At 36.1% G+C, this 22,442-nt stretch overlaps 1 protein-coding gene and 1 non-coding gene across 5 annotated transcripts; one reads left to right on the plus strand and one right to left on the minus strand.

Annotated features, from left to right (window-relative positions):
- Positions 1 to 1,150: 1,150 nt before the first annotated feature.
- LOC133878796 (uncharacterized) lies at positions 1,151 to 18,879 on the minus strand. Of its 4 annotated transcripts, XM_062317343.1 has the most exons (10): positions 18,760 to 18,871; positions 16,048 to 16,200; positions 14,864 to 15,002; positions 10,249 to 10,378; positions 10,035 to 10,147; positions 7,488 to 8,618; positions 6,462 to 6,499; positions 6,172 to 6,373; positions 2,328 to 2,416; positions 1,688 to 1,960 (listed from the first exon to the last, which is right to left on the minus strand). In XM_062317343.1, the coding sequence occupies exons 3-9, from the start codon at positions 14,996 to 14,998 to the stop codon at positions 2,414 to 2,416; spliced, it is 1,752 nt and encodes a 583-aa protein (XP_062173327.1). In that variant the 5' UTR covers positions 14,999 to 15,002; positions 16,048 to 16,200; positions 18,760 to 18,871; the 3' UTR covers positions 1,688 to 1,960; positions 2,328 to 2,413. The 4 variants fall into 4 exon arrangements, with proteins under 4 accessions (XP_062173318.1, XP_062173327.1, XP_062173335.1 ...); XM_062317334.1 differs by lacking the exons at positions 16,048 to 16,200; positions 18,760 to 18,871 and adding an exon at positions 1,151 to 1,444 and having other exon boundaries at positions 1,912 to 1,960; XM_062317351.1 differs by lacking the exon at positions 16,048 to 16,200 and having other exon boundaries at positions 18,760 to 18,879.
- A 2,278-nt stretch (positions 18,880 to 21,157) lies between these two features.
- On the plus strand, positions 21,158 to 21,239 carry TRNAS-GCU (transfer RNA serine (anticodon GCU)). The gene has a single exon. It is a non-coding gene; the product is annotated as a tRNA-Ser (tRNA).
- The last annotated feature ends 1,203 nt before the right edge of the window (positions 21,240 to 22,442 follow it).

Raw genomic sequence — 22,442 nt, forward strand, 5'->3', positions numbered from 1 at the left:
GGCGCGTACGGAAAATCGCAAATATTTTTTTATATTTTTATTCAATCATATTAAGTTATAAAAATCAATTTTTATTTACAACATAAAAATATTAATGTAAAATAATATAAAAATCATCGATGACGAGATTTCGTCACTGACCGACTAGATTCTGACTATTTTCACCTGATTCCGGCTAATATAACTAGAATTCGAGATAAAGGCCGAAATCCGGACAGTTTCGTCGAAATATGAGATAGCCGGATTTCGGCGAAAGTGGCCGGATTCCGGCACAAAAGGCCGGATTCCGGCCATCTGGCCGGATCTGGCCAGAGAGGCCGGATTCCGGCCATTTGGCCGGATCTGACCAGAGAGGCCGGATCCCGGCGGGCTGGCCGGATCTGGCCGTTCTGGCCAGAGCCGGTCGGGAATCGGCCTCCCTGGCCAGGGCCGGCCGGAATCCGGCCTTTCTGGCCAGATCCGGTCAGATGGCCGGATTCCGGTCAGATTGGTCGCCGGAATCTGGCTGACCGGATTCCGTCGCCAGATTCCGGCGACATTAACGGATGTTGGATTCCGATACCGGCAATATTTCGATGGTGGTCAGTTGCTTGAACGTGAAGGTCGACTGTGCCGTTTAAAATAGATCGACTGCGTCTGGCGTCTTCGGAAAATGATTTACGCTTTTAAAAAGCGTAAATCATTTTTCGAAATTTACTAAGCATTTTTGGTCAAACAGAAATCATTTTCCGGTTGACTATTATTTTCGCCCCTACCAAACACCGGAAAATGCCGAAATCATTTTCCAGAAATCATTTTACGCCGAAACAAACTGAGCATAATTCTCTTATTGTAGTTCCTATTCTAATAGGGTCTTATTTAACTACAAATAAGCCAGTTCCAAATTTCTATTCTCTAGATTATTTTATCATTCAAAGTGGAGGGTAATAGTGACAATCATTATAGAGGGACATTGAGTTCAAATCATAATATGTGAGAAGGGAGATGGCTCGCTCACTTCCCATTTAAAATCCTTGTATTTTCTCTCATTTTTGTATGCCTTTTAAGCACATCCAATTAGATTCGTAGTAAGTCAAATTTTGGATTTCTTAAGCTGTATTTTATTGCAAACCAAAAGCTATTTTGAAAGACAACTTCAAACTTGAGGGAGTGTTTGAAGTATGACGATTCACTTATCATATCAGAATATGCCCAAAATCAAGAGTGTGGTTGTTAAAGAGTAAATTATGAGATTATAAAAATCAACTAGATTGACATGATATCCTAATATCACAAATTGATAGTCAGCTTTCTAATTCAAATTGTGAAAATTCCATTCTAAAAATGTAAATCACTCCGGCCGTGTATGGTGGACGTAGGCCTTTAAGACTGAACCACCTTAATTTTTGTGTTCTTTATTTCTCCATCTTCTCTTCACTTGCTTCCTATCTCAAATCTCTACATGCTAAAAAGACAATAAAACAAATCAATAGGCCTCGTGACACATGAAACTTTTTGCGCCTCTATATTGCTCAGAGTTCAGATACTCTCATGTCTTTTGTAAGATGGTTTTATATAAAGGAATATCATGAGAGAAATTTTTAGATAAGAAAGACCAGTCAAGGTTGGTCAGTCTATGCTTCCAGCTGACCTGAAATACTTGACACTCACCTCTGTCAAACACAAAATAAATCTAGGGTCAAGACACTGAACCCAAGTTCACTTGTTTCTCTATATTCATGTAGAAGAAAGGCGTGTCATGTCAATACATTAATGAATAGAAGCAACTACGAATCCCAGATGAATATAGTATTACAGAGTCCAAGTTTCAAAAACCTGATACACCAGATTGGCTTTGTATTGGAAAAAAGAGTTATGATTGGCTTTGTGACAACTGTAAGGGGAAGACAAGAAAATAAGTTTAAAGACTACCTTGTAGTTTGTTCAGTCGGTATAATGTTTCCCCAAAGAATGTAGAGACCTGCAACATATTATTAACATTATTAGTCCAAAAGTAGGAGATCATCATCTCAAAATATACAAAAACTCAGCAAGAATCAGGTCAACAAAAGACATTAAGAGTATTTTTAATTATTGTCCTATATTCCATACACAAGTGGATATGAGAATAATTATTTTTAGTATATTTTATCTCAAAAATCTTCTCCTACATATCCAACATATGAAATTGAGATTAAGGCTTTGCTAAGGTAAAGAATGAATCCACTGAGAATGATACAGTTGTTTCATATGCTATAAAAAATACAATGGCAAGGTTCAATTGAATTTGACATCAAAACACGACCTATTGATTTCAAAACAGAGGCGGAGGAACATTTCAAACTTACTATAAACTGTACTCCAATTAGGGAAAATGAAATATGTTTTCACTTAAGCCAATGATTCTTTTGTGGCCCGCATGAACTTCATGAACTCACTGTAAAAGAAAACCAAATATATAAGAAAAACCATGAAGTAAATAAGCTAACATATATATTATACAAGAACATGCAGATTTTCCAACAAGGCTGTCTCTAAATAGTGGTGGAAACAAACTAAAGCATGTCTTCTAAGTACTTCACTTATTATCAATATTGTTCCTTGGATAAAAAATAAATAAAAATAATGATCCCAGTAACAAGTTGATGGGCCCCATGGTAGGCCGAATCTTAAAGATCTCTTACAAGTTCCAAATGGGCCAATCACAAAGTCAAGGGCGAAGAAGATCAAGAAGGCAATGCAAGGATTGGTGCAATCCACTTGGGCCGAGTTTGCAAATTTATCGAGCAAGACTCCAACATTCAAGATGGGCTTGAAAGAAGAAGAACCAACTTTAATTCATGTGATACAAGCAACAGATGGGGGCGGCATAGCCTAGTGGATTCTTGCAAACTCTTTATTTCACTAAGTATAGGCATATGGGCCTATTTTTATATTTCTATGGTTATAGGCCTTTAGGCCTATTTGTTTTATTAAGTGGACTTCTTTTATTAGCTATAGAAGTGTAGTTTAGGATATTTTGGGCTTGAAGATGTTCAGCCCATGTCTTTTAATTGATGTAGGCCTTAGTAGGGTTAGGGTTTTATGGAGAGATTTTAAAAAGACTTGTAGCCGCATATGCTAGACAAGTTGATTGTGAATGAAGTTTTGTTCTTCATAGAAAACTTTTTCAGTTTTCTCTACTTGTTCTTGATTGAACTAAGAACTTATCAAAGGCAAAACCCTTTGTGGCGTTCTCACCAAATCTAGGTTCTTGAAACAAGATTTCAACGGGTCTAGATTCTTTGGACTTGATTCTTGGCTTTCTTGGGTAGATTTCAATTTGTTTGTGGGTTCAAAGGGGATTTCATCCTGCGGGTTCACATCACAAGTGCCTTAGGAAAAGCTGGGCTCCAAAAGGCAGAAGGGAAAAAGGACATGAATAGATTTAGAAATGTTTTATAATTAAGAAATGCTATACACACTCCTACTCCCTCACTCCCTAACGTGGCAGTGAAAATCACCATTAAATTTTGGATTGAACACTATTGGATTTTAGATCTAATGGTGATTTTCACTATCAAATCAGGGAGTGTGCATTTAAGAGTATGAGAGTGGGAGTAAGAGCGTGTGAAGCATTTCTCTTTGTAATTTATGAAGCAGGACATGGGTTGCCTAAACAAATTGATGCAATGCAAAGACGCAAGCAACATTTGTGCGTATTTTCATGTATGAGTTTGTATGTGAAATAACAAAATCTTGTACCACTTAGTTCATTTGGAGATATGGTTATCACTTTTGTCATAACTGACTTAGATTGAGTTGCTAGAAAAAAGAAAAAAAGAATATATATAACGGCATAGTTCAGAGGCAATGTTCAGTAGCATATGCCTGATTCACCAGCTTCTACAACTGTGGTCTATGAGAGGATGGATGAAATCTAGGTTCACGTAAGGAGAGGATGGATGGTCATTTTGACTTCAAGGCTAGAGTGCATGGCAAGAACCCACTCAAAGTGATGAGAAGTTGTATGATTGAGTTTCACAACCTATATAACCACCACCACCAATCCTAAGGTAGAATACCTTCATAATGAATGGATATATTTTACATATATAACCATCAGACGATATGGATAATGGTAAGCAAGCAAACTAGCAGACATGCAAATAGCTATGTAGATTCCTTCATAGACCTACATAGTTATTAGTACAGATAACCAAGTCTAACTAGCCCTGCTAAATGGTGATTGAAACATAGATTCTACATCTTGGAACCAAGCCAATTTTGGAGCAGCTTTTTGGTAACATAACCCACCAGCAAAAATCATTAAGGCTGCAAAGACCAATGCAGCAATTGCAATACAACAAAATCATAATTCACTACTTAAACTCCAAGGGGTTGGCTCAAGTGGTAAGGGTCTTGGTCTTGGTCTTGGTGGCATCCCCATCAAGTCTAAAATTCGAATCTCATTGGGTGCAAGCAATTCCTTGGGACCATGCCCGCCGCTGAAGCCAGAGTCTTACCCGATTTGTATGGAAGGGGTGCTTTGCACAGGTCCGGAATTTGCCCGACAAGGGTGAGTACACAAAGTGACCTTACCTTGGAAGGGTTTCCCGTCATAAAAAATAATAATAATAATTCGCTACTAATTCCAGGCTCACCAACTCTGAAAAATAAAAACACAGATCCATGGTCTTAAGCCGGTAACTGAGCATCTGTATCATCTATTCTAGGAGCCGCCCAGAAAGAAAACTAGAAGAGTATAACCAATAGGGAAGCTTCCCCCAGTTCCCTTGACTCAGAATGAAGGAAAAGACTGATAATGGATAGGGAGCAAAGAGAAGCTATGAATGAAGGGCAAGAGACAAGCAATTGAGGTGAATCTAGTTCTCAGAAGAGCTAGGACACAACTATAGGCTTCACCTTGAGTTCTCTTCTGGTCAGATCAGAGGAGAAGATTGGCAAAGTTCATCATTTAGTGGTGGGCTATTCATAGAAAAGAAGGCGTCACCCAATGAGTGGCAGATTTTAATGGAGTCTCTCACTATGATGCTGGGGGAGATCCATAGATCTGGATAGATTCATTTTTGTAACCAAGGGTTTCTTTATTTGCAAAATTTCACTATTGTGTGGGTAAAATAGCAATGTTGGCAAAGATGATGAACCTAGTTAGAAGTACCTTGGCAAAGCTGAAGCCTCTGAAAAGGAAAAGGAAAGGTTGAAAATGGACACGGCTATGATGAGGTATTGAAAAGCAGGATATGAGTTGCCTACTTCCAATTATTTATGCAAGGCAATATGTGAAGGTCATTATATTTTTGTTTTTTGGAAAGTTGTGAAGGTCATTATATGCACACCACACTAGAACACATTTTAAGCTCTTTAATCTAGAAACCTGACATACAAAACCATGTGCACGTCCTCAACTTGCCTATTATTTCCTGGTTTTCACAGAAATGTTCAGGCATGATAACTTTTTTTTTTTTTTTTGAAGAAAGGGCACGGGGAAGGGAAAGCTTGATACTTCTATGCACATATAAGTTTTGTAATTTTGTCCACAGTATGAACAACTGACTAGTTTCCTTGCTCCATTTAGGAATTATATAACAGATTCCAAGATGCAAAGGATAATAATCACATGATGTCCATAAGGCAAATATTTGCAAATGGAACCATACATAATGCAAGGTTTTTTTGCACATTCAATGTTATTTTACTTTTTATGCTCTTATTTATTTCTAGCAGTTGTCCAGTAACCTAGTTAACAAAAAAAAAAAGAAAAAAAAAAAAGAACTGAGCATATGACAGCAGGTGGGATGAGCTCATTGCAGTTTGTCGCCAAAATATTTGAAGACGACATGTAAACCTTTAGAATAAATAAATAAATAAATAATAATAATAATAATAAATCATCATGGAAAAACTTAAAAACAAAAAATTACTACCACATTTATTAAAAAAAAAAAAAAAAAAAAGGAATATTTCCTGCCTAAAGAACAATGACAAAAAAAGCAAATGCACTATTTCTTCTATACTCAAAAAAAAGGGAGGGGGGAAAGCTATACATGGAACAAAAGTACACATTGAAGTGGTAAGAAAAACAAATTAGGCACATTTAAACTTATGTGAAATAGTATGTGTAATTTAATTTATTGCAGTAACCAAAAACCATATCAGTTGCGAAGTTAAAGAGTAAAAGGTCAAAAAAACCTTAGTTATCAGCCGCATGGATCTTCTAGGAAGTACTTTCCGAGCAGTATGCTTCGAGCTTCTTAAAATCTTGGCATCAGGTTTAAAATAGGAGATTTTATCTTCTCCATCAACATGTTTCCTCTTTTTGTGGAGTTCCTTAGATTCCATATCATTAGAGCTTAAACAAGTCCTCCCAACTGAGTTATCGATTTGTGAGCATCTGAAAGAAGCAAAAGAGATATATGCTTAAATTACCACGTAAGCTTAGAAATACTGTAATAAGATCTTTGATCGACAAGAGAGATTACTCTGAACTCTCCTTTCCGTTGATGATGTTGCTTCTCTCCTGTAAACAATAGGAAATTGCCAAAAAAAATTCAATGTTATCGAATTTACCAAGCAGAAAACATATATCTATGTTTGCAAAAAATGTGATGAATATCTAAAAATATCTCATTTCATTGTCTTGAAACATATATCTATGTTTCCACTGTGCATGTCTGTGTATAAGTGTGAGTGTGTTTGTTGGAACTAAAATAGGGGAGAGATATTAAAAGGAAAAAAAATAAGGCCGAAACAGAAATAGCATATTCCTAGATAGTCTCTTAGTGTATATATGTGTTTTACAATGAATCTCGATTGAAATTTGCTAATTCATAAATAAAACATATATTTTTAAGCCACTTTTCTAAGTAAAAATAAAGAAACAAAGAGAATCTTCCTTGGTTAAATGAAAGAACTAAAGAACGTTTACAACATGAAACATAAAAAATTTCAAATATCCATTACCAACAAGCATAGACAAAATAAGTAGTTAAAAGCAATAATATTAAACCAAGCATGCAATAACAGAATCCATCAGTCGCTAACCAGCATATGCTTGGCAAACAAGCTAGAAAGAGGCAGAGAGAAGGCATTTTATGATCATTTAAACTGATAGAAATATGATTGGGTTTGAACAGTTTCAAAAAAAATTTACAGTTAGTAACTAAATAATACGCGTATACTTCTCAAACATTGACTTTCTACTGCTTCTGCTATAATATAAAGAAAGAATAATAGAACAACTGCCTACAACACAAATGAAGTTAATGAATGAAACCTATTTGTGTAATCTAATATTTATCTTATTTCTAAGAGAGCTTGACTATCAATTTTATTAAACCTCAAACTGGTAGTATATGATGAATTGTATGTGGTACACCACGTATTATGCATTAACTCATAATTTATCTTGATCTTCAGAAAATATGTAATATTTTTCCAATAATATTATAGACAAAAAAACACATCAGATTACACAAATAGAATAGCAGCAGTTCTATCAGCCATACCCACTCTTCAACACATGTTGGCAAAAGATTCCTGCAAGTGTCATGATCAAGCTCGCTTGAATTGGCTAATCCTCCTTGTTCTGTGTCTGTATTAAGCTTTGGATCAACCAAATCCAGGAACTCACCATTTCCACTAGGTGAACATGATGCATCTTTATGGCAACTTGCAACTTCTGATGTTGGCATCTCCATAGAGCCACTAGCCGAGTATCCAGGATATACCAAACCGGGATTTACAAGACTACAACTGTTCTGCAGAGTTGAGTTCTCAAAAATATCATCAACACACTTTGAATTTTGATCCTTCAACTGGAGAGGACTTAGTGGACCATCAGACATTGAGTTGACAACAGAATTACATGCTGACTTTAACGGTGGAGTGTCAGTTGCATTTGAATCAAGGGTTACAGTACACCGATCTTTAGCACAGGATTCAGCAACAGAATTTATTTGGTCTGGTTTATTAGAATTTGGTTCAGATGGGATAAGCACTTGCTCTTTATTCGAATTCTCAGACACATCTATGACCATGCTGCAAGGCATTATTGCACAGGATAGTAAAGAAGCATCACCTTTATCTGGTTGTTCAAAACCCATATGATCATTTTCTGTCATTTTAGAACTAGGGGAAAATGTTGTCAGTACATGATCGTTGTTGATTTGGCAAGAATCCATATTCCATATAAAGGAATCTTTTACTTGTTTATCAGTCTCTACAAAGTGCCCAAAGCCCTGATGGAAACTATGCGACTTGTTCCCGTGAACACCCTTGCATATATAAACCTCATTCTTGAATCTTTTAGCCCAATCTGATGGGCTTGAATTCAAATCAACATGAAGATTAATCCCCTCTTCTGACATGACATGAAACTCAAAAGAAGTGGAAGGGACTCTAGAACTTTTCATAGAGGAAGCAATGGCATTTTCTACAGGACATGCACTGGCATCTATATTTCTACCTTTTATTTGGGGCATATTTTCCTCTATGCCATCTCTTGCAAAACTCAAATAAGTGTTACCAGAGCTTTCTCTTAGGGGCTCTTTGTGCTTTAAACCACTTTTGTCACATTGGAAAACAATGTTAGAACGGGACATCTCCGGAAGATTACATATTGAACCACCTAAGCAATCCTGCACAGGAAGATACAAATGATACTAGCAATGTAAGATTAGTAATCTACTCGATAACAAACTCTTTTACAAACATGAAACAAGGACCCAAGAAAAGGTATTTCCATTTTCTCAGACCACCTGTAAAAGGGAAAAAAGATAAAAAGAAAGAGCTGACATCTGCTTGCACCTGTTTGAAAAGTTGAATCAGTAAATCATTTCATCATTTTTTTTTCCTTTTCCTTTTTATCTATAAGTTATACATGCGTCCAGTGGGTCTTGAACCTACAACCTCACCTTTCACCTTGTTCTTACAGGGAGATGAGGTTCCATTTGAGCTAGAGCTCATTGACATAAAATTGTTTCGTTATCTTGCTCACTTATGTAAAAACTTGCAGACAAACAAAACTTCACCATGTCTGATACTCGGTTCTCCCTTTAAAGAAAAATGGCAAGAAGGTGCAATCCTTTTGTTAGGACACCAACGTGGGGTTAATTTTGTACCCAGGATTTGAACAAATGCCAAGTATAAAGAGGAGGCACTATCTGTGTCAGACTCTCTTATTCTCTTTATCTTTCTCCCTTATCTGAGAATTTCATAACATGGTACCTGACTCTGGTTCTTGCTAACCCCCTTTTTTTTTCTGGTAAATTCTTTTATTCTGCATGAGCAAGAGTCACATTCTGTTCAGAGTTAGTGGCTATGCCTCGTACAACATGTAAGATGTAATGGTGAGATGTTTCTTGGGATAGAAGTTTTTCAAAAAACAAGCCCACACAAGACTCTCTAAATCAAATTGTAACTTATATAGCTAGTAACCTAGTATTTCATGAGTGAACCAAACACGCAAGTCTAATTCCAATTTTTGCAAGACATGGTTGTAAGGATGCATATTATATATGTTGAGGATCTATTGGGAGATGCTTTTACAAAGGCGTTGAGTAAGAATCATTTTCAAATATCTTAAACATGCACGGCACGATGGACCATGATGGACACCTATGCTCCAACTTGACAGAGGGTGTCAGGAGAGTTTGTGTTAGTAAGGGATAATTGGAACTTCCATGTATTAAGTATGATGTATCTACAGAGGAGCCAGACACTAGGCTCTTATTCTCCTTGGCCTTCTCTCTTGTCTGACAATTTTATAACACCTTTCGTGCAGTATAGGGTCATTGGGATTAAAGATGGCTTATGAGGAGAGGTTGTGAAACACAAGCAGCTATTTAGACCCCATTCCAATTGACTAGAAATGGAAATAGAGAAGTAATCTAGGGCCTAGGAGCTGTATTTAAGTCAAGAAATCTTTCCCAAACAGTCATACACAAACCGACACAATAAGCCCAAAAGGGATGAAATACATGGAAAGGAAAGGAATATCTTTAGTATGCCAAGTGTAATCTACCTCAAAGGTATACAACCATAAAGAACCAAACCTTATCATGGTATTTAGCTCCGAAGCAACAAGCCCAATCATTGAATTTAGTAGTTTGAGAGTAATTTCCCTTTTTCTCTTCCTCTCTAAGACACAAGATAAATCCATGGCCATCTGTGACAAAAGCACCCAATTATTTTTCATCCATTTTAAAATACTAGTTAATTTTACAAATTGGGAGCTCAAACTAATTAGGCAATCAGTAAAACTGAAACCTTTTTTAGCATCCACTGCAGGGTTTAACTCTGCTCCAGGCTTCAGTTGTGGTATTGACGAAGTAGGAGGCGAAGTTTCATTGATCCCACCTAAACTTTCAACTGATGATATTGAATTTAAATTCTTGTTCTGCAAATTACTCAGCTATTAATAACGAGTGTATAATTTGACTCAAATAAAAGAGTTTCAACTTCATCTTAAACAAATGTGAACTCAAAGCATGTTATTGAAAGAGCGTGCACACACACAAGCCAACTACTAACATTGAACATGAGTGACGCCCCTAAAAAACTGGTGATTGGAAGTCCCCCATTATAAATGCTCATTACATTCTTTGGAACCCACGACTATATGCCAATCAAACAAGACAAACCCAGATGGCCAGAGCTTTTAATAACCCAAAGCTTGGGCCTGAGTGCCCCCACTTGGCCCTAGCTCAAACCAATCAGGAATAAGCTTTTATGTCTATAGAGCTTAGCTCAGAGACCACATCATGGCTCAGATGGATTCCTTTTTACCCTCGAGCATGTATGCTTTTTCCACACTGATCATGTTGCTGTAAATAAAGAGTACCTCAAATATATATTATAATACAATGACTCCAGCAAAGGGACTTCTAGAGGATAAATATTTAAGATTATGTTAAAATATTGTGAAGCATATAAGCAATTGAAGATGAAATCTGTCAACAACCCAAACAAAACAAAAAAGTAAGCTGGCTTGATTATCCACAATGGAATGGCCAGAGGATGTCTATAATAAAACAAGATAGTGGCAGAGGAAATGTACTCTCAGGTCTTTTTCTAGAAGCATTCCGATCAAACTAGATAAAAACTTTACAGTAACCTCTAGTATTCTTTACAATAAATAACAAATTTAAGCAGCCAGAAGATGGCCTCTTTACAACAAAAGTGAATACCAGATGTCATGACAGATAAGTGAAAACACCAACATCATCAGTCATACCTAGGAGGTGGATTTTCTGGGTAGGGAATTAGGATACCTAGGTAGTACAGGGATAACCTGCCATCCAATTTTGTGAGAACATAAGCCCTCTTTTTAACTGCATTATTGCCTTAAAATAATTAGGATAACGGCTCGATAATTAAAGAATGTTTGTAAAGAACTTTTTCTTCTTTTTTTCTTTATATATATATATATATATATATATATATATATATATATATATATATATATGTTTGTATAGAACTTGAAACAATAAGATCTGTGTCAATAACCTTGTTAAATGAGAAATATAAGTCAAATCAATAAAATTAAAGAACATGCAGAGCATAATATTTTGAAATTATGCTCTAGATGAGGGGCAAGAGGATAAAACTGTTGCTTTCCTCTCTGCTCTTGATGAGGAACATAGGCGGTGGGATAAGTTTGAGGATTGAGAGTTCTAGGGGCTTAAGGATGGGTTGTTTTGGGGGTTTTTCCTTGTCGGGTCGGTGGTGAGGCTATTGCCTCTTGTATACTCTGTGTGCACTAGGGGCGTCTTACGCTATTTTTTTAATAAAATTGCACTTACTTATCAAAAAAAAAAAAATTGAAATTTATTAAAAAGTGTCAGAAGGCGCAACCCACATATACATAATGTATACAAGAGATACATAAAGCTAGAAGAAGAAAAAAGCTAAAGAAAACTAGATATATTAGAGTCAAAGGCAGATGTCCAAAGGTAAAGAGTCTAAAACGAAAAAATCCTTAAGATCACCAATCATCTGTTCACGGTCTTCAAAACATTGATTATTTCTTTCCCTTCAAAGACACCACATAAGGCAGGCATAACCCAAGCCAACCCTACAAGGCTAAAAATTGTATTCCCTAGGGCACTAGCCGCCTCACAATGGAGTAAAAGGTAGTCCACTGACTCCCTACTCTTCTTGCACATACATTACCAATCAACCACAATAAGATGCCGCTTTCTAAGATTATCCATAATTAGAATCTTCACTGAAGCAGCCGTCCAAGCAAAGAACATCACTTTCAAAGAGGCTTTATTCTGCCAAATACTCCTCCAAGAGAAAGGAGTGCTATCATGGAGAACACGGACATTGTAGTAAGATCTTTTTGTGATGAATGACATTGTAGTAAGATCTGAAATCGAACAACCTTCTCTTGGAAGGTACCCAACAAAGCCAGTCTTCGTCGTCCCATCTTGACCTGGGGGAGTACAACAAATTAAAGAACAAGGTAAAGAGATCCACCTCCCAATCATGAGCCGCTCTGAGAAAGTTAATATTCCACTAATGAGTCCCTCGAAAGCACCAAATGGTCAGCTACAATGGCATCCTTGCAACAAGCCAAACTAAACAAGTTCAAAAAAACTGCCGCAAGGGCCTGATCCTCACATCACACATCATGCCAAAATCTAATTTTAGAGCCATCATCAACCTCGAATCTAGTGTGTATAGAGAACTCCCCCTTGCCCCTCCTGATATTCTCAGCCCCACCACATAAAACCCGTGAACCTCATTAGAACACCACCCACCCCACGTGCTACAAAATTTAGAGTCTACTACCACCCTCCACAAAGCTTCTCCCTCGTGAACATAACGCCAAAGCAACTTCTCCAAAAGAGCTAGGTTGAACAAAAGTAAATTACAGACTCCCAACCCTCTTTTTAGACCAGCTAACCAAATGGAATTTGAACTCTTCACCGATACCACCCCACAAAAAGTCTCGCTCTTGCTGCAACTTCTCCATGCAGTTGGAAACACCAACCGGGAGGGGAAAAAGAGACATGAAGTAGGCAGATTAGATAAAGTACTTTTAATCAAGGTAACCCTCTCATCCTTAGAAAAATACATCCTCTTCCAACCAACCAAACAACGTTCTATCTTCTCAATAATGCCATCCCTTATAGATTTGGCTTTAAACGGAGCTCCAAACGCAAGGCCTAGGTACGTCATAGAAAGAGAAGAAATCCTGCAACCCAAGATGTTGGCCAGGACTTACACATTAATGACATTGCCAATGGGGACAAACTCTTATTTAGCCAAATTAATCCTCCAACTTGAAACCGCTTCAAAGCATAAGAACAAACACCACAAGTTACAAAGGTGATTTGGGTTAGCCCCACAAAAAATCGAAGTATCATCCGCAAAGAAAAGGTGGGAAATGTCAAAAACACCATCATGCCTAGAACCCACAGAAAAACCTGAGAATAAACCCTTGTTCACTAAAGCAAAAATCATTCTACTTAACACCTCCATAACATTAACGAATAGTAAGGGGGACAATGGATCTCCCAATCTCAAACCATAGGAGCTACTAAAGAAACCCGTTGGAGTGTCATTCACCAAATTAGAAAAGTGAACCAAAGAAATGCACTATCCACTTACACCATTTCTTTCCAAAACTGCATCTCCTTAGCATATACAACAAAAATTCTCAATTAACATGATCATAAGCCTTTTCAATACCCAGCTTGCGCAGTACGCTTGGCTCCCTGGATCAAATCCTACTATCAAGGCAATCATTGGCAATAAGAACAAAGTCTAGAATTTGCTTACCCCTAATGAAAATTTTGATGCTTGCAGATAATCTTCTCCGCTACCATTTTTAATCTGTTAGCTAGGACTTTGGCAACTATTTTGAACTCCACCCACCAAGCTAATAGGTTGAAAGTCCTTAATATAAAGGCCCAATACTTAAGATAGTTCAGACATATGCAAAGGGGTGTCATATAAGCCCTAAAGGAGGGAGAGGAGGAAAAGGTAATGAAGAACATTGTTCTCTCTCAAGTATAAATATGGAGCTCTTTCTTATACAACTACAACAATTCTTTCTTTTTTCTTCTCTAATGCTTCACAACTGTTGCAATCACATTCCAGAGGTGCAGCTCTAGGGAGTGAAAATTAACACCAAGAAACTTGTACGGGTCAAATTTTTTGGCATGATCAGTTTTGCATTAAAGACAAAAAGCGCCAAACATCCCAAACCCATCATTCTTGTTATATCTCTCAACAATTAACCTAGCATAAGCATATGAAAGAAGTATTAAACCTAAGCAAAGATGAGAGAACCAACCCTAAAGTTCGCCCAAAACATATCTTTTTTTTCCCTTCCTAACTCAAGTGAATCTCCAAATCATAGCTCCTAAAATAACAATCAAAATGATTACAAAGTAGGCAAATTTATGTTGGACATCTATCAACACCAAAAGCTTGAGCTATTAGGCAGTGGGTCAACAACAAAATCAAACACTATCACACGTCAACTCGCCAACTCCTCACATGCAAACTCACCCAATAACCATGAACCAAATGTGGGCCTTGCACATGCAAAAAGAAAAAGAATACTAGAAACAAGAGTTCACCAGAATTAAACGGAAGACATCATAAGCAACCATCTTTTAATAACATGTTAGGGGATATAATCAATCCTAAAAGCTTATGCTGAAGGGAAGTGGGATAAACATGTAGTATAAAGCACATGCACACTAATAGTTTATAACTATCAGCTCAAATATGGAATATGGTGAAAATAACAAAACAGGAATAAAGATAAACATGTAGCAGCTGATAAAGGGGGACAAAGGTTCTGGCTTCCCTTCATATGTGATTTATTGTGGTCAAACAAAAACAAGCAACTTGAAAAAAGCACCTCTAAGTATGATATCAGCAATGTTGCCAATACGGAATGTGATCTATTAGCAGGCAATCCATACTTTTTGCACAGACTTTGAAGTTCTTTCCTTGAGAGGTTGTAATAAAAATCCTCATTTGTCTTATTTGCCATCAACCTGTGGAGTCAAAGAGTCAACATGAAAGAACAAGGGTCAATATCATTGACTCATTAATTTAAGAAAATGTAAGATTTGTCTTCTTGCCAAACTTTATTGGAGAAGGAAAAAAAAAAAATCAAGTAAAACCCATGGTTGAACTGTTACACATCAGGAATTATCAGAATCAATGCCGTGTTACTTGTAAGTCTCACAATAACTTCTATTTTTTCTAATGCCCACACATTTATACTTCATGCATTCCTTCATTTAAACTACTGCCCCTATAGACATGTGTTGTGATAATAGTTATTTAACAGCCTTATCAATTTATGTGATAGTCAAGTTAAAATAACCTCAGGATTTGCACATGTGCAATTTTATTTTTCGCTTTACTCTTTCTGGTTGGGTTATTCCTTTTGAATACTTCCTGTATACTTAGGGGCGCCTTACGCTTTTAATGAGATTGATATTATTACCTATCAAAAAAAAAAAAAAGGATTTGCACATGTAAATATATAGAAGCAGTAGTCAATGACCAAAGGAGCATGTCATTTTCGGAAATGTGACTATGTCCATTTCTACACGAATAAAATTATCAAATTGGCCTAAAAGGTAATTCCACTTCTATACACATTTTAGAAGGGCACCAAGTCAAAATATCACAATGATGCTAATCATTATTACAAATCCATTGAGACCTTAAATTGAAAATTTTAGAATGATGGATCGTGTCTCTAGAGAATTAAAAACCAATGGAAAATGGTGGTACCAAATATATCAGCTGCTAATGATTATTTTGTTTTTCATTAACAAAACACATCCTGTTCTTGATTTTACTAAATTTTTCTCATAAATGACCCCTAAGCATCAACTTCCAACTATGCATTAAATCATGTCAAGTGTTTGAATAAGGAGGTCAAAGATTTTGAACCTGATGGTTGCTATGTAATCACCTGGACAATCCATGCCCACATAAACACAAACAAGAGAGAGAGAGAGAGAGAGAGAGAGAGAGAGAGAAGACCAAATTATACTCGACACAACCAATACACTTCTTCATAACCTGTTGTGAGATCCATGTTACCCAATAGTAGATCAAGTATTACGCCCGAACTGTCATGCTTGCCAAAATTCAAGCTCAATAAAGATTAAGTGTTGTCCCATCCATTTGCTTTTAATCAAACATCAAAGAAGCTTGAGAATATGCATCATATGGCTGCCAATATCCAAGAATATGATTTCAGCTTGCATGTTAGGCATGCTTAACCCTACCTGATCAACATGATATTTAGAAAGATGGCTCAGCCAAAATTCTGACTAGCCCATCTAATTTCATGGTAAGAGGTCCCTAATGGGTGCCTCAGTAGTATAGTCAACTAGAGCCGGTTTACCATATTATAATCCAGTGCTTATCTAAATAACCAAGACATTAGCTAGTTTCTTATAAGCACAAGTTTGGCCTTCTAGGGGATCAAAGTTTTGAAGTACGGTCTCTAAGCCTTATACTGGGTTTTGGGAAAATAAAGAGCAAAAATATTTAAGACAAAGAAGCTCAAAAGAATTGGTGGCTTGTTTCTGTAGTTTGTGGATCGGTTGTAAATGCGGTATCTTGTCGCTACTCTTTCATTAAATTCAATACACCACTTTCTTTCTTTTCTATTTTTGATTAGTAATACACTTATTGCTTTAACATAAAACCTTTTAAAATACATATGCCCTAGGTGGATGGGTGGGTGTGTGTGTGTGTGTGTGTGTGTGTGTGTGTGTGTGTGAGAGAGAGAGAGAGAGAGAGAGAGAGAGAGTAGAAATGAAAACAGCATAAACTAGTAATGCTAGGTTGAGTTCCATTGCCAATTATAATACAAGACCACCAAGAAAGCAACAGAAAAACTATACCACCATCACATTAACAATAAACATCAGGCCATAACAGAATTTATATGTACAAAAATATACTATATATGAAGCAGAAAATTTGTAGATGTCATCCTTTTTATGAGTTCATTAACTTTTTTCTGCTTACCAATAAGCAGAAAAAAAGTTGATGGACTAATAAAAAAAGGATGATATGAATGCCAACTCTTTTAAAGTCTTTTATTTTTGTTCTTTTAGATAGTTATAGTTATTATTATTTTTATTATTTTTCAATCATTAGTATGAAATTGTAGTTAAAATTAAACCAAACTCCTTTCTGTTTTGTCTTTTAGATGGTCCCTTTTTCAGTTAAAAAACAACAATATTCCTCCTTAAAATTCTGATTTCTTCTACTTCATTAAAGATATTTTGGGAATTTAAGTCAAGCAATTTTCACTTTAAGAAGTTTGTGCTTATGTATATACATATTTTTAGGATATGCAAGATGATTGTGGTTAAAGATATTATGTGGCTTTTTTTTTTTTTTTCTTTTTTATAATTGATTGATGTAGTCTTGAGTTGTCATATACAAATGATTACTATGTTTTTCTTTCTTTTTTGTTTTCATTTGACCGATCTCTTGGTCGCTTTTCTATTTCCACAGAACAAAATCGCCATGTACGCAGATAAGTTTGAAGAGGAAGACTTAATTCTTAAGGTTGGAGAGAGCATGGAGGCAAGAAGCTTAAGTTCATTATTTTTGTTTTTATCATTACATTAATGGTTAAGTAAATTTCTATTTTAGCCAAAATGTCACTAATTAACTTTGCATTTCTGGGGAAAGCAGTGCCAACCAACATTGGGGCTCAGACAGAGTGGTGGTTGCAACAGGCTTAGAAGCTGCCTTGCAGCTGTTGGCAATTATTCAACTATTGCTGTGACTATAGTTGGTATACTGCAAGATAAAAATTAAGTTTAATATGGATAGTATATTTATTAGAATTGCCTACACGCTGCTGAGCATCACAAAGGCATTTAAGGAGGTCTCACTTTCTAGATCTATTGACCTTATAAGCAAAGTTTCGCCTAATATACGTACTGTATGCATATGAGAGATATTGAAAGACACTACAATGCAATTTTTTTGCGAAGTGAAAAATCTAAGATATACAAGAAACAAAAACCTAACTAAGTGTTTCATAAAATTGCCGCTTATGAGTCTAATATGATATCACCTACTATTTGAAGACTTGATAAGAATCCAAATAAATCCTAATTTTGAAAATAATAACCTAATAGAGCGTGTGCACATCAATAAGCCAAGCTTAAGTCATCTCCTCAACTTCTTTCCCAGATATATCATCTCAAAACACACTCACACACGCAAGAAAAAAAAAAAAAAAAAAAAGTTCCACCCAAGAAATAGCACAATCTTGGTTCGGCTGCAGAGAAAGCGAGAAGCAAATGCAACAAGTCATAAATTGAAACCAATATGCGATTTTATGTCCTATTGTAAGTTCATATTTCCTCCAAGAACACGAAAACAGAAACATCAGAAATCCGTTTTCCTATTTCCTTATCCTTTCCAATCCTATCCCTCCTTTTGGCAGCAGAGAAAATGGAGGAAAAGAAAGAAAGATTAAAAAAAATCCCAATCCTAATCTCTAAGTCGATTTTTCTTATCATGAAATTCAAAAAACAACTTGGTTTTACCCAAATCCACTCATAAAACACAGTTACGAAAAGTTCCCGGTTCTTCCAAGCAACGAAGAATTAAATATTTTGAGCATGACTTCCTTTTCTTTTCCTACATTTTCCTAGCAACCAAACGGGGGCACACTCACAATACATTCAAACTTTATCTTCATGGAGTTGGTAAATGAGAACAAGGAAGTAAGAAGAAAGAGAATGAGAGGCTTACCTGGTCCCAAATTTTCCCGGAAAATGCACGAAAATTTTGGTAAAGAAAGGGAGAGCAAGAGAGAGAGAGAGAGAGAGGACTTAGAGAAGACTAACAGTGTGCAACGGGTTTCAAAGTCTGGTTTTGTTTTTCATGTGATTCAGACGGAAAACGGTGCAAGGAATGGCAGTTTCGTAAAAAGTGGGATAGTGTCGGTCATTTTGATTGACCAAGTGGCGTTATCGTTATTAACGTCGGCTCTGCAATCGATGCCTATTGGCTGTGACATGGATAATGATCCATTTTTTATTCCCAATATTTTATTTTGTTACGGCTACCTCATTTAAAAAATACAACATATTTATATAAAATAAAATATTGATTGAATCAAAAAAAATAAAATATTGATGGTGACAGGCTTTCCCATTTCACGGAAGAAATCCTATTCCTATAATTGTGGAGGGTGACACTAGAGAAGGATCACCGGCAATTTACTGTTTAAATTGTTCTTATGCGGAGGCCAAGGTTTGGAATCGGGAATAACGATTACCAACAATTTGTTATCCAAATTATTAAGCAGTTTACGCAACACGTGTGAGAAAGTCCATGTGAAACCTTTTTATCCGAATAAATAGTTGAACAATTCAAAATTTATTTAAATAGGTAGGTAAGAGTTTTATATATATGAACTATCTCATAATCTACTACTCAAATTGTTGGATATCCTAATACTAAAATCAAAACTAAGCCTAAGACAAAATGGGACCACATGAATAATTTGGTTAATAAGATAAGCTATTTAAAATACGTGGACACAAGCGGATATGAAATTTTTATAATAAATAAGTTTGAAGAAAGGCATTATTCAAAATAAAAATCTTAATAGATTTGATGCCAAATAACACAGTTGGGCCTATCAAATTTGCTACTTAAGAATGTGACATTGTTTTTTTACTGTGGCGCAAGTGAACTCTGTTTTCTTTCTGAGCAACTAAAAATTTAGTTAAGAGAAATGATAAATTATATTTTTTATTTTACGATTATCTTACAATGTTGATATAACAATCTCAATTAATTGATTATTTTTATTTTAAAAAAATAAAGACTAAACTAATAATTGATTAGAATTACCACATCAACATTATACAAAATAATTATAACTAGCCGTATTTTTAGTTAAAACTTAGCTAAGTTTATGCACCAAGTTAAGAGAACTCAATAACAAACTTTTTTTTTTATTTCGAACATGATAGCCAGTGTATTAACTGAAGAGGCCCGAAGGCTTACATGAGAATGAGGTCCAAGACCCCTACAACTCTAAGTCAGAAGGATCTAACTTAAAAACAGCTGTCAAAGCAGAAACATAAACATTACAAGAATTACATTTGAGCCTCTCTTTACATTAACGCACATTCTCAAAAATAAAAGAAGGCTAATCTAGAAATTAGCCAACACAAATTCCAATAAAATTTATGCAATACAAAGACAGTCTGTACCGGGAAAACAAAGGAAATGCACAACACAAAGGCAGAAAAAACCCAAAAACAAGGCGCCAAACAGTGGAGAAAAGGCAGACTTTGCCGGAGTGGCGGCGCGTGTAGAACACGCGCCGACACCGGGAGCACCAAGCAGCAGCTCCAACGCCGAAGACCCCAGGCGACGCCAAGCACGACCTGAAAAGGCGGAGCGTGGCCTTCACGCGCAATCAGAGAGCAAAGACTCCCTGGCGCGTGAGGACCACGCGCTGAGCTCCGGTGAAGCACGCGACCAATACTTCTGGCGGTAAGGGCGGAAAGCGACGGGGAACGCGGTTAAGTGGCGCGTGTCAAGCAGAAATCGACGGATGTGCGTAGATCTGGCTTCAAATCAGCTAAAAAAAAAACACTTAAAATTCGGCCAAAAACACACCGTCGATGACACAGGAAGCCGACCACTCCCCCACTGGACTTCTTTAGTTGGATCTCCCTGCCAGAAACCAGAAGAAATAAAACAAGAAAAACAACAAAAAAACCACCATAGCTCAAAAGAGCTAGGGGAAGACCAGCCTCCACCGGTTTTACCGGAGGGAAACCAAAGAACTCTACAGCTCAAAGGCTGAGAGGAAAACAAAAAACATTGCCGGGAGGAAGGAGAGGAGCCTCCCTCCTCCAGCAAAACAGTTCACACTACAAGACTCTTTCTCTCTTTTTTCTCTCACAGGAAGACGAAGAGAGAGGGAAAAAAAAAATACTACTACGTAACAAACTTAAAAGCCAAGTTCGTTCCTAAAGTTAATATACCAAACTTGAATATAAAAATCCAAGAAAATCGTGATACAAAAGTAACAAAACGTACGTTCCAATTCAAAGAAAAACAAAACGTACGTTAACCAAAGCTTCACTTCATTCCTATTACGTTTCTTCCACTCACATACCAAATGGTCGCTTTGGCCGAGTGGTTAAGGCGTGTGCCTGCTAAGTACATGGGGTTTCCCCGCGAGAGTTCGAATCTCTCAGGCGACGATGCTTTTATATTTTTTTTTTTTCTAATGTATACCATCTATTATATATATATATATATATATATATATATATATATATTTCCTTATTGGTTGTGTTGGTCTGTGACACATGTTACGTCACTTTGTTATTGTTGTACTCAAAGATCACGAGTACAAAGATCTTACATTATAAAGTATAAAGTTCTACAAAATTGTCGCGCTATAGATACAAACAAAATTCTTATAATAAAGTGTTATTTATGACTTTCATCTTCTGCTAACCCATGTACAAAAATAGTTAAAGAGCAGATCTGCTCTGAACAGATTAGATCTAAGACAATGGTAGCCAAATTTCATAAAAAAATTTATTTAAACCGGCTGTGAGAAATAACCTTTTACACCTAACTAACCTTCATCACATAGATCGCCCATAAAGACAGATCTAAAGAAAAGAAAACTCTTATTCAAAGCAAAAACCCAACCAGCAAACAGCAGCAGCGACAAGGAGAAGATGAACGACACAACATAGAAGTAGATGAACGGATGCATAGCGGAGATGCTAAAATTGTTGATCTGGTCGAAAAACACCTACAAGCAAAAGAAAAAAAAACCAGAATGAGAGAGGGATGGAACGAGCGATCAGTAGAAAGGGAAATAGAGAGTATGAACAAGCAAATATGCTCCTTCCTCCTCTCAAATTTATTTTTTGAGGGATGAAGTCTAGAGCCGACTTCTCCTCTTAAACTACCTTCACATACCTTCTCCCCTCTCGTGTTATCAAATGAAAAAAAAAACAAAAACAAAAAAAACAAAAAAAAAAATCCTTTTGTTGTTCATATGTCTTACCATTCGTCAGATTTATCGCTCTGCATAGATGATCTGGCTGAGCTGTTAAAGTCTGTCAGAAACAAAAAGTAGCATTATTTATGATCTTACCTAATGTTGTCCCATGTAGTACGCTCCACAAGAATATTTGGAGATGTAACTTGTAAGTGTGTTTGGCAAAGGTTTTTTTAGTTGAGTTTTTTTTTTTTTTTTTTTTTTTTTTTTTTTTTTTTGAATAATAACAAAAAATAATTGATATGATATAAAAAATAAAAGAAAAAAAAATTGTATGAAAAAATGAAAAAGTTTTGTTTAGTAGTGGGTTTTTTTTTTAATTTAAATAGTAATAAAAATTATTGATGTAATATAAAAAGTAAAAAAATAAAAATAAAAATTAGAA

This window comes from Alnus glutinosa, chromosome 1 (assembly GCF_958979055.1).
Source record: "Alnus glutinosa chromosome 1, dhAlnGlut1.1, whole genome shotgun sequence".
Taxonomy (NCBI): domain Eukaryota; kingdom Viridiplantae; phylum Streptophyta; class Magnoliopsida; order Fagales; family Betulaceae; genus Alnus; species Alnus glutinosa.

Bases quoted from the DNA above. Each gene is read 5' to 3' on its own strand.
- LOC133878796 (XM_062317334.1), bottom strand. From the start codon at position 14,998: ATGGCAAATAAGACAAATGAGGATTTTTATTACAACCTCTCAAGGAAA. The intron at 10,379-14,863 runs GTGCTTTTTTCA...AGTAATTTGCAG, and splicing joins TGCTGATATCATACTTAGAG to AACAAGAATTTAAATTCAAT. The intron at 10,148-10,248 runs GTTTCAGTTTTA...CTTTTGTCACAG, and splicing joins TGCAGTGGATGCTAAAAAAG to ATGGCCATGGATTTATCTTG.